At 43.4% G+C, this 16,161-nt stretch overlaps 1 protein-coding gene across 3 annotated transcripts in view; it reads right to left on the bottom strand.

Moving 5' to 3' along the window:
- Window positions 1-15,990, bottom strand: part of flna (filamin A, alpha (actin binding protein 280)) — a 46,903-nt gene extending 30,913 nt beyond the window's left edge. For 2 of the 3 annotated variants that reach the window (XM_020617216.1, XM_020617214.1), the window contains exons 1-2: window positions 15,800-15,990; window positions 9,534-10,012 (exon numbers count right to left, since the gene is read on the bottom strand). In XM_020617216.1, the coding sequence (XP_020472872.1) occupies window positions 9,534-9,903 (370 nt within the window). In that variant the 5' untranslated portion in view covers window positions 9,904-10,012; window positions 15,800-15,990. The remainder of the gene's footprint in view (window positions 1-9,533; window positions 10,013-15,799) is intronic. The other variant, XM_020617215.1, reaches the window with a different exon arrangement.
- Between the last annotated feature and the right edge of the window lie 171 nt (window positions 15,991-16,161).

Here is a 16,161-nt window from a genome sequence, read left to right on the forward strand (position 1 = left end):
TTAAAACAAAATGTAAATGCATGTGTCACCAGTTGTTTCAGTGCAGCCGCCACTTTAAAATGGTCGGATTTTCTATAACGTGAAGCATTTTGTGGGGAGAAGTGTTGGATAACTCTTTATAGATTTAAACCTGTTCAGTTACACTCAAGTCTATAATGCAACACAGTGACATGACAGCACATCTAGTAACATGATTGGTTGTTCCAAATTTATATATCTCAGGTATTTGTCTGTGCTCAGACAGAACCACATGCACCACTGCAAGCAGAGGAGAAAGTGATACAACCACAAGCAAGCCTGGGCATGAGGAAGATAACCCCTCATACACACACCACCCAACATAAAATTCACAGCCTGCACACACTTGTACAATAAGCAGCTGCCCAGGAGGGATGATCGCTGAGGCTCAGCCTTGTGAAAAAGGTGGTGCACCTGTCCCTCCTAGCTGACGGCGATTAGAACAGAGTTAATGAAGAACTAATGGGGATAAGATTTTGGTTCTTGCAAGGACTTGAGGCTTTGATTGCTGCATTTCTGCATCGACCCATTGATATTTGTTTTATTGTCTAGAATGGAATCACTGTTGGTAGCTGCAGCTCAGCCTCAAACAACACTGAGGTCTTGAATAATTTTTTTAATAAGAGTGCTGGGGCTGCAGTAAAGGTTGAATATTTAATGCCTGCAGTAGGAGGAATTGGGAAGAATGCAGGTCTAAACCCAAAGGGGGTGCAAGATGAAGATGAGGAGCAGCGTAAAAAGCCAGTCAGGAAATTAAATGCACAGAAACACATGTGCTTTACATCAGAGGGCTTTAAATTAGAAGCAGTTCTTTGCAGACAGAACTACATCTGAAACCTGCCATCTGAAGTCATACTCCAACAGAGAGGTTCTCAAGCTGCCAACCCTGTGGTACATGGCATGTCTGCTCCCACTGGAAAAGTACACTTTGCATGGTTGGGTCAGGCGAAAGGTCTGGCTGGATGACCCGTTACCATGGGAACTCTGAGTGAGCTGGGTCATTCTAGCAGCTGAGGGTCAATGCGGTCCAGTCAGGAACGATAGTGAAGGGGAGGCAAACTAGGACGGGAAACATGAGAGACAGGAAAGAATGACTGTGAAGGTGAGCGGGGGGGGGGAGACAGCAAATCAAGAGAAATGCTGCCTGGAGACAGGTAAAATTGACTGACATACATTTTTCCAAATGTACCGATAGGAGGAAGGGAAAGGTATTGTGCAAATGTACCACAGGTTGGTACTCGCAGTAGGAATGCAGATCAGCTAAAGTAGGGGTGAGTCATAGTGGTCTGTCTGGCACCACAGCAAAAAAACAGGACCACAGCATTGCCAAAAATAAGAGCAGAAAAGGCTACCGAGTGATTATTTTAAACATTTCACTTACAAGGTCAAAGCAAGACCCCACCTCCACACATACTGTATACTGCAACCAGAGCAGCTGATAAACACTTTACACAGAGGTTTCAGTGCCTTGGTGTTTCTTGGCTCTAAAGAAAGGTCAACAATAATCAAATGTATGACCTCCGGTTTAGACGGCAATGAGCTTCCTTCTCTCAGGTACTGTTAGGACATCGATGCGTTCAGTGTCTCACAACACATGGTCATTTGTTATTCTTCAAGTCCTGCCGCTCACACACAAAACCACTAAACATGCAAGGAATCTGCAGCATTCCCAGCAGACCACAGTGCACCAAGGCCGACGGAGCCCATATACGGACACAGACTGCCACAGACTCATAACCCCCCCCACGCTTGGACTAGTGTGTATGTAACAGAGAGAGACAAAGTGTAGAGGCTACTGTATGGGAGAGTGTGCATGTCTGAAGCTCTTTTGTCCCCCAAACTCCCATGACTCATTGGTTTGGCTCGTTGCTGCAGCACCCCTCCGGTGACATCACTACGACATCATCCCAACCCCTCACCCACAGTCTGACCCCAGCCTCTTAGGGATGAAGAGGGAGCAGGGTAGAAGAAAAAGTGCAGTGAAGACCAATAACAAGAGAAAAGTTCTGCACAACATTCAAGGTGGACTGCAACATTTGGAGCAAATTGGGCCTGAGATCTTGTCAGGTAAAACAGGTCTGGACCATCCTGAGGGATCTCCCTCTCATAGCATCTTCACATTTATTCATAGATGATTGATAAAATCTAAAACAATCTGGGGACTGTCCATTTCATTTAGTGGTCAATTCACAATGTACACATTTAAATGCTTGTGTGACTAGGCCGTTACTATATCCATCCTAAAAAAAGGCTGATAAGTCAGCCAGGCAGATGAGATATACAAGCCAGTAAGCAAAAGGAAACTGCAGTGCATTAATGTTAAAATGTTGCCAGGCTTATCTTTTAAATGTAAATCATGCTCAGCACATATTGTGGTCGGCTATCATTACGGGGAAAATAAATAAATAAAATTAAGCAGTGATTGAAACAAATAAGCTTGAGCTTTGGGAAAGAATGCGATACCGCGTTAGCCTTAGACTGAGTGGCACTATATTAATATGAACACATTTACTTTTGGCAGACTTCTCAGACATTCAGTGTGTGTTAGGTCTGGCAGTACAATGCCCACCCCCCCCATCAAGTCAAAAAGGGTGACAGGAAAAAAAAGGGGAGTGGTTTGAGTAACCAAAACCCCGTCAGGCCGAACACAGCGAGGAAATGTCAGACATTCCACACTGCTCTTATCGCTCTCACACACACACACGTTTGAATACATCAGCCTGTACAACAACTGCTTTAGTGTCGTTTTCCTACATTAAACACTCAAAACATTTGCTTTAAAGTTGTATGAATTCAGCTTGTCAAACAAAAGCCAAAAATCTTTGACCTGGAGCCCCCCCCTTCTAACTCCAAGCTACACACCACACTGGAGCTACTACACTTCCTCCTCTTCCTTTCTACTCCTTCCAGTCATCCTCCCTCCCTCCACCCTCCTTTTCTTCACTCCCTCAACTGAAGGAAAAAAAAAAGTTCCTCCTGGTTTTTTAGCCTTAAAAGGGCAGAAGCAAACGGGATCTTGGCAACCCTTCCTTTCCTTAGGCTCTGGTTACAGATGGAGGGAGGAGGGAGGACAGGACAGGAGAAGGGAAGGGAGGCTTGGGGGGTGTAGGGCCATGAAAGAAAAGCAGAAAAAAAAAGAAGGGAAAAGTGCTGTGTGGGACATTTTCAAAGTCCACACATACAGCAGTACCCGCCGAGACTGGGCCAAGATATGATCGTTTGAGTGAGGAGTCGAGCTGTGGTGAGAGAAAACGAGGATTGAAGAGAATAAACAATGAAAAAGAAAAAGAAAAAAACATGAGCAGAAAAAGGGGTGACACGTAGAGGCTTAAAAAAAAAAAAAAAAAAAAGGCCGTGGAGGTGAGAGCAGGGAGCTGGTATGGCATAAACTGATGAATGAGAAGGCTTGATAAATACCATGCTGCTTTAATCAACGGTTTGTTTCCCGGCAACATCTGAGATTTTGGATTAACCATAAGAACAGGGTTTGGGTTTCCAAGTAACTGACAGCTCTTGGCCTGGCAACAGTGATTCAGGTCTGGAAAAGCAGATCCCCTCCAGATGCGTTTCTGGCACAGGAATCCAGGCTATGTCTGTTTGCTGTTACAAGCTTTTACCTACAAAGCACACAGCAAAAACAAGCCTCTGTCATGAGAGTCTTGCAAGGAGACAATTTAAATCTCTCACAGAACTGCAGATTTATGCAAGTTAAAGAACAGTTAAAGTTGCTCTAGGTCTGCTTGCTCAGTCTGAATATGAGGCATGTAGTGTTGGGGCATGCTTCCAGCTCTGACATAATGCAATAACCTGGATACCACTGCACTGAATGCAACTGCACAATCCAGTAATCCTCTGTGTCCACTTGGACAGTTCCCTTTCGTCTGTGCAGACAGGAAGTTATGATAATGAGCTGGCAGGAAGTGATTCATTTTGACCGAACAGGGTGGCTCAACTCCCTGTTATCTCGCTCTCTGGTGGACAACATTCCTCTCTGCCCTACACCACCAGTCACTCACTGTTTTTTTTTTTTTGTTTGTTTGTTTATGGAAACAAAAGATTAAATTTGATGCTGTATGACATCCCTAACACAAGCACAATGGACCCAATGAATCTATAGTGCGCTCTCACTATCTGAAGGCTGACACTGCAGCTGTAGGAGCCTTGGGAGTTGCCTTAGCACTGTTGCTCCAACTACTCTGGGACATTTAGTTTAAACCCACTGGAACTAATGTTTTTGCCACATAAACACTTTACAAAGTTAATATGGTGAACTTGTTGGCAAACAGTGACTGTGTTTAGATGCATGCAAGTAACCAGAGAGAGAAACCAGGTTACAGCAGAAATGCACTTACATGCAGAGTAATAATCAGGTTACTAAAAAAACCCTAGTATACATGAGCTCCTAGGTGATCAGACCCTGACACCCCCCCCAGATCCTTAAGTAAAAGTAGCCGTACAGCAGTGCAATATACTTACAAGTCCTGCATTCAAATGTTACTTAAGTACAAAGGTATTAGTACAGAAAGCAGACATGGAGCTCGGCCTTTGTTACCATTTGTACTTTCATGCTGGCGTGGTGCATCTCTGTCCTTGGGCTGAAGTAAAAAAAAAAAAAAAACTTTTTTTTTTTTAACCACTCAACAGGTGTCATGTTAAACTCTCATTCTGGCAAGTCGGTTATGACGTGTACCTTCTGCATGACAAGTCATCTTTCCAACAGTTGTTTAAAGATATAATTAATTACAAGTGAAATAATCTATCACAATTCCAGTGAGTCAGAGGTTTACATGCACTTGGTTGACTGGGCCTTTAAACAGCTTGGAAAATTCCAGAAGCTTTAGAAGCTTCTGATTGGCTAACTGACATCATTTAAGTCAATAGGAAGTGGAGTGTGGATGTATTTTAAGGCCTACCTTCAAACTCAATACCTCTTTGTCTGACATCATGGAAACTCAAAAATCAGCCAAGACCTCAGAAAACCAACAAACAAAAAAACTGTGGAGATCCACAAGTCTGGTTCATCCTTGGGAGCAATTTCCAAAAGCTTGAAGGTATCATGCACCATGGGTCAATGCAGCCATCATACCACTCAGGAAGAAGACGCGTCCTGTCTTCTGGAGATGAATGTACTTTGGTCCGAACAGTACAAATCAATCCCACAACAACAAAATGGCAAAATGGCTTAAGGACAGCAAAGTCCAAGTACTGGAGTGGCTGTCACAAAGCCCTGACCTCAATCAATACAAAATTTGTGGGTCGACATGAAAGAGGGGGAAAGAGTGTGTGTAAGCAAGGAGGCCTCCAAACCTGACAGTTCCACCAGTTCTGTCAGGAGGAATGAGCTAAAACTCCAGCAACGTACTGTGAAAAGCTTGTGGAAGGCATCCTGAAATGTTTGACCAGTTAACACATTTAAAGGCAAGGCTACCAAATACTCACCGAGTGTATGTAAATGTCTGACCCACTGGGAATGTCATGAAAGAAATACAAGCTGAAATAAATCTTTTTATCTACTATTATTCTGACATTTCACATTCTTAAAATAAAGCAGTGATGCTAACTGAGCTAAGACAGAGTGTTTATAGGATTAAATGCCAGGAGTCATGAAAAGCTTAGTTTAAATGCATTTGGCTAAGGTGGATGTAAACGTCTGACTTCAACTGTTCATAGTCCCACTTTAATGATAAGGTACTTAGATGAACCCATGTCTCATTCTGACTGCTAGTTATTTTTAACAAAACAAGGATAACCTCTGCTAAAACATGCTCATTTCTTTTTAATAGTAATACAGAGCGCATTTCATTATTATGTATGCAATAATGCAACAGGAGGAGACAGTGTGGTTGTTGCCACAAGTGTTTGTCTCAACCTGCACGTCTCTGTTCTCAGGCAAAGGCAGGAGAATAGCCAGGTACAAAGTTACACCACAGCTCTGGTAACTTCATATCCTGCCTGTGTGGATGACAGAAGAGTCTGGCTCAATCGTTGCCATCCAACTGTTGGGAAAACTCCACACTGGCTTAGTCAAGTATAGACAAGGATGTGTTTTTAAATCTGGGTTGGGTTGAAGACAGAGAGGAGCTGAGATGCTGCAGACAAAAAATACTGATGAAGAATAAATGTCTGCACACAGACCTCAATATTTAATTACTGAGAACAGTCAACAAGTCTTAATCTGCTTAGCAGCTGGCATATTAACATCACGCACACACACCAACAGGATGATACGAACTAAAATGTCATGTTAGAGCTTTCTCAAACATGGGTGTGATGAGCACCGTGGAGTATTCAAATACACACACATGCACGACAGAAACATCCTCCTATAACTTGTGAATTAAATAGACAAACATTAAAAAAAATCCCATAACCACAGGAAACTAAACAAACATGCCCATGCAAATGACTAACTTGACAGTATGAGACATAATGGAAAGCCCAAGCATGTTTAGTAAGCACTACAGTCAGTGTCTCCCCTCATTCACTCCACTGACTGCTAGATGGCAGCCTTGTCACTAACCATGCACCTGACTGGACACGGTTCTCCTTGGGCTTTTCAGTAACCATCACGTGTCTGCTACTGCTGCCAGCTCATGTAGGGTTTTGTCAAAACTGCAGAAAAAAAGATTACTTAAACTGCACTCTGTGCTGGGAATGATGGGGGTATACTGTAGAGCCAAGACTCTTGACAACAAATACTCCAACTTCACAGCCTACTAAAAGACCCATCTCAGCGATGCTAATGACATACCAGGACACCAAGGTTCAAACTGCTGGAGTGCACAAGTAATGATCATCTCTGGCAGGGTTGAGTAGCCGTGTGACAGTAGCTATGTAGTCTATATCTTAGGGCTCAAACAGTTAAGCAACGACAGACTTTTGAAACCCCCACTGTGTTGATATTCAATCATCATCATCATCTAAAGCAATAGTTTGACATTTTGTAAAACTTTTTTCTTGCTGACATAACTGACACCACTGTGCAGTAAAAAGGCTAGGAGGTGACTAGCTTAGCTTAGCAATTGGAAACAGTAGTAACCTCCCAGCAACTCTAAAGCTCACTGCTTAACACAGTCTATCTCATGGGTTTAATCTGTATAAAAACCTAAGTGTAAAAAGACAAGCTGTGGTTTTACAGGGGGTTTGGGGGGGGGACTAGTTTCTAGTTTGTGGCCAGGTGCTGCAGCATCGAGGAATTCACTGAGCCAGACACATAACCATAACAAACAAGACAAAAATCGTAATTAGAAAGCGTTTGAGGTTCTGCTAGGTCAATGTTATATAATAACCTTTGATTGAGCGAAGCTTGCCATTTCCCGATTTCTTGTCTTTATGCTAAGCTAAGAACCTACTGACTCCAGTTTCATATTTATACTATACAAAAATTAGTGATAGATTTTCTCACCTAACTCTCAACAAGAAAGCAAATGCACTTTGTTCCCAAAAGGCATGAGCCCACAAATACCAGATATTTGATAGTTCCACTGTCAAATGTGAGGAACTTTGCTTTATTCTGTTCTATATCTTGTCCTGTTCCAGATGCCATTGCTGTGGCTGAGAGTCCTTTTTGAGTGAATTACTGACTTGTCTTGAGCAATTAATGACAGTTACACTGGGCACTGTTGCATATCAGTCAGTACTTGTTCATATTTAGGAAGCAAAGGAAAGGTACAAGGAAAAATGAAAGAGATCCAACACAAAAAAACTGAGAAGTCATCAATTAGGAAAAAAGACAGCAAAAGAGTCAGACGAAAGAAAGAGGCACAGCCCTCATGCACAGTGCAGAGCAGCAATGGTAGTTTGGTAATTTGTGGTGCGGGTTGCTGGCTGGGTGTGCCCATTTTCTGCAATGAAAGGAGGAAGTAAAAGCAGAGCGGACTCCTCGCTCATCTTCAGATTAAATGACTCAGAAGGCGCAGCTAGGATGAGGGTGAGTCAGCTGGAAGCAGACAGACACACATTGCTCAGTAGGACGGCTCATCGGTGCCTGGTACTGCACCCTGAATACCAGTGGTTTAATTAAACACAATCAGGTGGCATCAAGATCAGAAAAATGCAGGGAAAAGAAATCTCCCTTTAGGAATGAGTTAGAAAAACACTCCTTTTACATTATGAACCTCCTAAAAAAAGGTTCTGAGGCATACTGCATTTGAAAACACTACACCAAAAGCTCCAACCTTGATAGACACAGTCTGTACTGCGGAGCTGACACTGATGAGCGCACGTGGCAGCTCCACCTCTCCCACTCTGCTCAGGTGAAGCTTACCACCAGTGATTGTGTATGAACATGAAGTTCAAACAGCAGCTCCTCACCTGCAGCAACATGTGTGAAGAAACCGTGAAGAGCCCAACCCCACCACAGCAAGATGGCAAGAGCTCACTCATGTCTGACTCAGACAGGCAAACCTCTTCCTTCCTTTCCAACCACCGACTCTCTGTTGATAAAGATTTTGTCTGAGAGAGAAGAGTGTTTGTCTCGCTTCACTCCAGGTGTGAGAAGGGTGAAACATCTGATAGGACCAGTCATTTATATACAATCTTAACTATGGATTTACTTAACAATGAGATTAAATGAGGAACCAAGGCCATCAAAAACCCTCAGGCCACTGAGAGCCACTCATTCCTGCAGTGAGGTGTGATATTCTGTACAAGAGATGTTAAAGCACAACCCCAAGAAGGTTATAATTCACTACAGCTGTATTGCAGCTCAGAAAAAATTACTGAGTCACTGTCAGTCTGCTGAACAACTGCAAAATCAGTGTTGTGAGCAGACAAATAGCTGCATGTAGGCAAAGCCCATTAAACACGATTTTATGTCACCAAGGGTGAGCCAAGTCCATTCCAATGCTGTGGAGACTCAGCCAACTGCACAACATGAACACAGACAATAGGCCTGTCTCTCTCCCCCTTACAGGATCTGCTCTCCTGTCCTACTAGGCCCGAATTATATCCTGGTCCACAAAGTTTGGCTTGGAGGGGAACAGAGAAAGTCTGGGGGCCCTGTGCGCAATCAGATCCCCTTCTCCCAAAGCAACACGCCTCAAATTAGAGGGCCTGAGACAAAAGCTCTGCGCCCTAGCACACTGGGGAAACGCCTGCTTTTTCACTGAAAACACTCAGTGTCACCAACACCGGCAAACTGTTCTACAGTCCTTAACAGGAGAAGAAGTGTTTTCTCTACTCTTTATTTTTAACAAGATGACAGTTTTCTGGGCAGGAACATGCTCAACTTTATTCCGTTAGCGACCCTTCAGGCCTGCACACATGCGCTGTTCTCCCATCTTAAGCCACCTTATCACTGTCTTTGACACAAACGTCCAATATAGATGTTGTTTAACACCATCCAAGTTAATTTCTTCGAGAAACCAAAACATATATGCACAAACAACAAGGGAGAAGAGGCCAGGTGGAGGTGTGTCGAGAGGACAGCCACCAAACCAAAGCGCACAGTCTGGCACTCATTCATTCATTATAGTCAGCATAATGTTTGCTGTGTGCAGACGTATCTGACCCACCTATGGACACCAGCTTGATGTTCTCCTTGTCCAGGAACTCCAGAGCCACCGACACGTTCTCCAGCTGCATCTGGCGGAAGGTGGGCCTCTGGTTGTACTTTCTGAACATCTTCTTCTGGGACAGGACCTCCAGGAGCCCGATGAGCCGCAGCCCGTCGCTGAGGTCCGTCTGCAAGTTGCCGATTCGTTTGTTGACGCATTTCAGGTGCTCGTTGCACCAGCGGGTGAAGGTGTTCTGCTGGATTTTCTTCCACGGCGCATCCTCGGCCAGGTCCTTCTCCGTGGCAGGCATTTCGGCGTCCTTGTCCGTGGAGAGAGAGCTGGGAGCGGGCGCGGCGCTCTGGTGTATTCGGGGGTGGGAACTACTCATTTTTATGGTCTCGGCTGTCTCTCGGTTAGCTGGCTTTTTTTTCTGGGTGGAGTCTGCTCAACTTCGCGTGGCCGCTCCCTCTTTTTGTCACTCACTTTCTAGCTTGTCTCTGAGAGAAAAGAAAAAGAAAGAAAGGAGTCAGCATGTGAGACTGACATAGCCTGCAGATAGAGATTTCGCAAAGAAAGGAGGTGGTTATGGCACTGGAAAGCAGAATAGGGAGCTGGTTTGGATGAAACTGATGGAACAAGTGATACGCTCCTGAAACAAGGCAGCTCCAGGGACATGATACATTATTTCATGTCCAGGACTCCCAGTCTAAGAATAAACTGACCCATTTGGCTGGACTCTGTCTCTGAAATATAAAATGTTAATTAAAGACTGACAAAATCCCTGGGTTAGAAGTACAATCAGTACATTTCTCAACACATTTTCAATAAATATCATAACAGTCTTATTGTCCAGATATTGAGCATCGGGCTGATGAATTCAACCCCACAGCCATTAACACAAAACCTAAACAGAGAAAATGCAGTTTAACCTACTTCTTATCTCTTGTTGTCTAACAGATTAAGAAGCTTCAGTCATGAGAGATTGCAAACAAGGTCACTCCTTTAACAGCAGCACAGTGATGGGCATTACTTTCCAAAACATAAGACTCTCCCTTACTCTCAGTCCTGATTTATCCCTGATCATTTGGGGTGGATCCCGTCGCTCACCCAGATCTAGCTTTTGGGGGAAATGGGGGTTGTTTTCTGAGCTGGAGGAACAAAAATGACAGTATACCAGGTGTGCAGAGATGAAGGGCCCACATTCAGGGTCCCTATGTTTATGAGCCCCTGGCAGCAGTCAAATAAATCATTTATCCACACTGATGAACATCAGTGTCTCAGAGTTTTGTTTCTTTGTGGCCTGAATGCAGCGTTGTCCAACTTTCCTTTTCTGCAAAGTGAAGTGGAACAATCTGCTGATTTGTACATATTTTCAGAGTATGGAGCCTCAATTTCTGCTTTTGCATGCATGCATGTCAGTGTGATTAAGACAATGTGCAGCCTTATCTTTAAAGAGGATACAGTGGGGATCAGCATGACACTGAGAGTCTAGACACCAGCCTCCCCCCACCTCCTCTGTTTGTCTTTGCTGCACAGACCAAACAGCTGGGTCAAGTCACACATCAAGCCTGCACTATATGACGTACTAATGACAGACTGGTGGTGGTGGGGGGGTATAGGAGCAGGGAGTTTCTCAGAAAGATGAATTTGGTACAATTCTTCCCATTCACTTAAAGCTCTTTGAGGGCAGTTTCCTTGAATGTGTTGAAAGGCACCTCTCCTCAAGTTTCCTCTGAGTGATAGAGACACGTTGTGATGACATAGGCGATGAGGTCACAAATGCAATAGCAGCCTTTTTAGTGAACATGCCCATAAGTCCTACGCATTCACAGGCCAAATGTCACAGTCCATGAGCCAGCTGAGGTCTCAGACATGTCTGTAATAACAACAGGTCAGACAGGACTGGACGCTGGAGAAGATTTTAGGCAGACAGGTGAAATTACAGCAGGAAAATGACTTCAGAGGCGAGTGTTTGAGTTTTATGGATAAAACTAAGTTCCAATGATGCATCCGCATCACTGTGCTGATAACTTCAGCAGTCTTTTTAAGCTGCATTATGTAAATTATAGGATCCAGGCGATAGTGGTGTGGTGGGTAGAGCAGTCGTCTCCCAACTTGAAGGTTCGAATCTCGGTGCCTGCAGTCCACATGTTGAAGTGTCCTTGGGCAAGACACTGAACCCCCCCATTGCCCGTGATGGCAATGCGTATGCACGCAGTGGCCCAGGGTCCTCAACTTCAAACGTAATTTCATTGTACATGTTACAATTACAATAAATCAAGCTTCTTCTTTTTAACAAAAGTCGCGATAACTCATACTTTGCTCTGTAGATTTTGACCATGGTTTAAATCCTTTATTTGTAAGTCTCCCACCTTTGTGAAAGACCAAAACTAAAACGCTGAAGTGCCCTTTTAATATCACAAACTTGTTTAATAAGATGTGTAAATCTTGACAATACACAGAAGTTCATGTTCTGATTCACTTTCCTTCTGTGAGTAGCAGAACAGCAGTGGCTGTACAGATGGAGAGGTGTGACTCTTCAGCTTTTTTGACTAAATAAGGAGCTCAGTGCCAGGAGCCACTGTGGCCAGCAGCCATCAAAAAGGTTCTGCCTTTGTGTGTGTGCCCGTGTGTTTGTGTGTGTCTGATTGAGGGAGAATCTGAAGAATGCCCTTCACCCCCATAACAAGCCTGGAGCCCCCAGCCTTAATAACACCCCAGTAAAAGAGCCCTATTAATCGAGCACTTACACATTCTGGCACCGGCACTGAGCCATTTAAAACAACAGACCCAGATAGTTTTTAAGCATTAAATGCAAAGTTGTGACAACATTTACAAGCTTTGGCAAGAATTAAAATATAAAACCTATATGACAACACTAGCAGAGCAGGAAAGCAGGGCAAATAAGACAGACTTTAAGTGAATGGATACCCTGAAGTATAAATGTCTTGAGGAGTCATCCATTGATTCAACTCATGCTGAACTTCATAAAACACATTACAGTGTTACCTGGAGTTAAGTGACAGCTAAAAAACTGGTAGTGTGTAGTGTTGTCTGTTGTTTCAATGGAATTTGCCCAATAAACAGGAGACAAATCACAGGGCGTGGACAGAAAGAGCTGGAGACACGTTCAAATGTCTCAGGATCTGAAGACCAAACGGATCTCTCTGGCTTGTCATTTGGCTCCCTCTGGTGAGTATTTATAGTACTGCATGTTTCAGTTTTCTTTGAGCTGACTCCTGTCTTCCCTGTTTTCACAACCACACTCTTTTCACGTCCTCTGGGTACCTTTGCTTTTCTAACTGTATCTGTCTATTCTTCTTTGATGCTGTGCTTTAATGTTAAACTGATGATTAGTGTATAAACTACCAAAAACTGGCAGTACATAGACAGATTACATTAAATAATAATAGTAATATAATATACAGTAAAGTAATTGTCTCAAAACAGTGTTTCTAGCTAATGAATACTTTTATTGTTGTTATTTTGAATCCATTTTGTTCACATTACTTCTATATTTTTAATGAAGTCACATTTTAAATGCGGAACTTTAACCTGTACAAGAGTATTTTTACACTGTGGCACTTCAGCTAAAGGATCTGAATACTTCCACACTGTGTACTTCCATCAAACAAATACATTAAAGCACGTAAAGAAGATCAAGTAATAACTTTTTAAATAAAGATTTTCAAAATAAAATTTAAAAGCAGAGCTCTTCAGGCAAGGTCTACAAAGGCATGATCCCACAAGCTTTGAGGAAGGTTCACATTTTTAAAAAAATTGCCAGCATTGAAAAAAGACCTTGGCGTTATTAAGGTTTTGAGAAACTGAGTCAAATCCAAGGAGGAGCAGAGTAATGGAGCTAAATCCTGCACTGTTATTTCACATTTCACTTTAGCCAAAGCTTAGAAGCAACAACAGCAGCATAAAAATTACATGAAACCCAAAGAGTGGAGTGAAGTTTCTCTAATATGTCTCTGTCAGGTGAGAGGGAAGTGATGAGAAACCAAGCACAGTCTGACAGGTAAAGAGCTTATTTAATAAAACAAATACAGTGAGAAGAGAGCTTCTGATGCTATGATATTATTAATCATATAAATGTCTTAATATAAATATTAAAAATGCTGAGGGCCTTTGTTGTATATTTCATATTAAATTAGACCAAGTTAGCATGGTTTAGATAGTTATTTGCTGAGATGAACATGGGTGTTACTTCCGTTATAACAGCAATACCAGCAGCTTCTCACCATCACTCACCACATCCGATCAACCACCAGCTGAGCAACATGGGACTCAACAAAGGAAGCCAGACGAACGCTGCACGCAGCGCCTCTAACCACATGGTACTGGTACAGAGAGAGTCAGACACACAGATTACAGCAAACAAATGGCTTTCCCCTAAATTTCCTGCAGACAGAAAGTGTGTGTTGTTTGGTGGCACTTGTTGGGTGAAAGCAGGACAAGTCGTATCAACTAAGGACAGGCTTGGTCGACATGTTTACATCTCACATGCACCCTCATTCTTTTCTCTTTATGCCTCTCATCACTTCTTTATTATCAAGCTGAAATGTAGCCAAGAAGCTGCAATAAGTCATCAGAGTCTTTCCCAAATTGTTGGCAGGACCATCAGTAACATCCAAAGCAATCTGAAAATATGCATTTTTTTTTCTCAGTTGTGATTTAGATGGAAGCTGTGTAGGGATGTTAGAAAATCACCTGCTAGAAAAGTCTGGAAACAACAGGTGATATTCATATTGAGAACATTAGAGGCCCATTCCACTCTTTCGATCTAATCACCGAAGACATTTAACAGTGGGGCGGACAGATGATGAGGAATCCGATGGCACGTAGCATCACTGCCATCTTTCACTGGCAGAAGCCCTGTTGCAATATCATGGCCATGACTATTTGAACTTACCTGATGCAGTGATTGGTACAACCACACAAACACCACACCACATTAACTCTCAAATTAGATTGCTGTTAATCCTGAATCAAGAATTGTGTTTTTCTGGAAGGAAATATCTCACCATATTTTTGGGAAGCCATCTGTTAATAATATGTCAGTGTATCAATATCAGAAAACTGACCATATTCACACACCCCACACAGATATGGCTATAAAAACATTTTTCTATTTTTAGTAAAAATATTGCTATGTGAAAACAAGCTATACATGGATTAAAAGCTGCATTAAAGCACACATCTGATAACTGGTGTCTTTATAAAATAACAACACACCTTTGCCTGTCAGGAAAACACCTGAGAGACTAACCAGTCTGCTTTTGTCCTGTACTGTATACAGTATATATGTGTGTTTAAACAACTGTTTCTTAAAAGAGTCCAACAAGTTATTTCAGTTTAAAGGATCATTATGCCATTGTGTCATGTTCTTCTTGTGTTCCAACCCTTAAAATGTAACATCATACAGGACCCCAGCCCCTCATTTGATTCACCTGGGTGTAAGAAAGCAGTCAAATCTTTATAAATCGTCCGTGATGTATTTTCTCCCCTTCTATAAAAAGGAAAACCAAACCCTGTGTCTTTTATAAGAAGACCAGACATTAAACACGCTGAAACGTCCTGGACCAAGTGGCCCTCCTGCTCTTGGTGCGAGGCTCGCTGCCGGCGGTAGAGGGCCCAAGCGGCCACCACCCGACCCCCAGTAGAAAGCGCCAGTGCAGTCAGTGTCCGTGTATTACCTTATTTGGTGTGGAGCCCCTAATTGTAACGGGGCGATGCTGCAGTGCACGCACAAGACTGTGCGCGATAGCCTATAAACAAACTTTATTTGTGGGAATGAAGTGAGAGAGGTGGGTGAGCTCCAGCCTATACACTACAGTACTTCCAAGTTAACGTCAGCTGACCGATCGATGCGGTGTCAATCACTATATGCAACGAAATATGAGTGAGGGCACCAGAGCCATAAACCGACTGTGTGCAGCAAAACTACAGAGATATGAAAAAAGATTGGCCGTGCGTGAACCGCGGCGCACAGCACTGTAGCAGCAGGCCACTGGGTGAGACCCTCGGTACTGTCCCTCCTAAACACCGCTGGTCTCTGTCACCGCACTCCCACCGGTTAAACAGTGACACATAGCTGTCACACATTATCATACATGACAGAAAACTTCATTTACAGCTGGAAACCTGGACCACAATCACACTGACGCAACTTCAGAGAAAAGATTTTAGTCAAGAGAAAAGAAAATCTCCCGCAGTGACAGGCAGCATCGCTCTCACTCACACTCCAACAAGTCTGCACACAGCGGGACGAAACTTACGTGTGTGTTGTAAGCTGTGATCTCTCCGGTCCTCTCGGTCAGTGCGCGCAGCAGCCTGCACTTACTTTGTCCACAGAGGGTGAGTTTGTGTGTGTGCTGCACCGAGGTCCCGGACCTCCCTCCCCACGCGCAGTCCCGGTGGGGGAAATGAGTGTACTGGTTGTACTGGTTTCGTGAAGGAAAGAAAGAGATAGCCCCCCCGCTCTTTTGCTCTTTTCTACCTCTGCCTCTCTCTCTCTCTCTTTTTCTCTCTCTCTCCTCCACAGCGAGAGCCTTAATTGGTAAACGGGTGAAGCATCAGAGGTCCTGGGGGTGTTACTTTCTCCCTGTTTCTCTTCTGTACTTCTGGTTTTTATGGGTCA

This window comes from Monopterus albus, unplaced genomic scaffold, assembly GCF_001952655.1.
Source record: "Monopterus albus unplaced genomic scaffold, M_albus_1.0 scaffold187.1, whole genome shotgun sequence".
NCBI classification, from domain to species: Eukaryota; Metazoa; Chordata; class Actinopteri; order Synbranchiformes; family Synbranchidae; genus Monopterus; species Monopterus albus.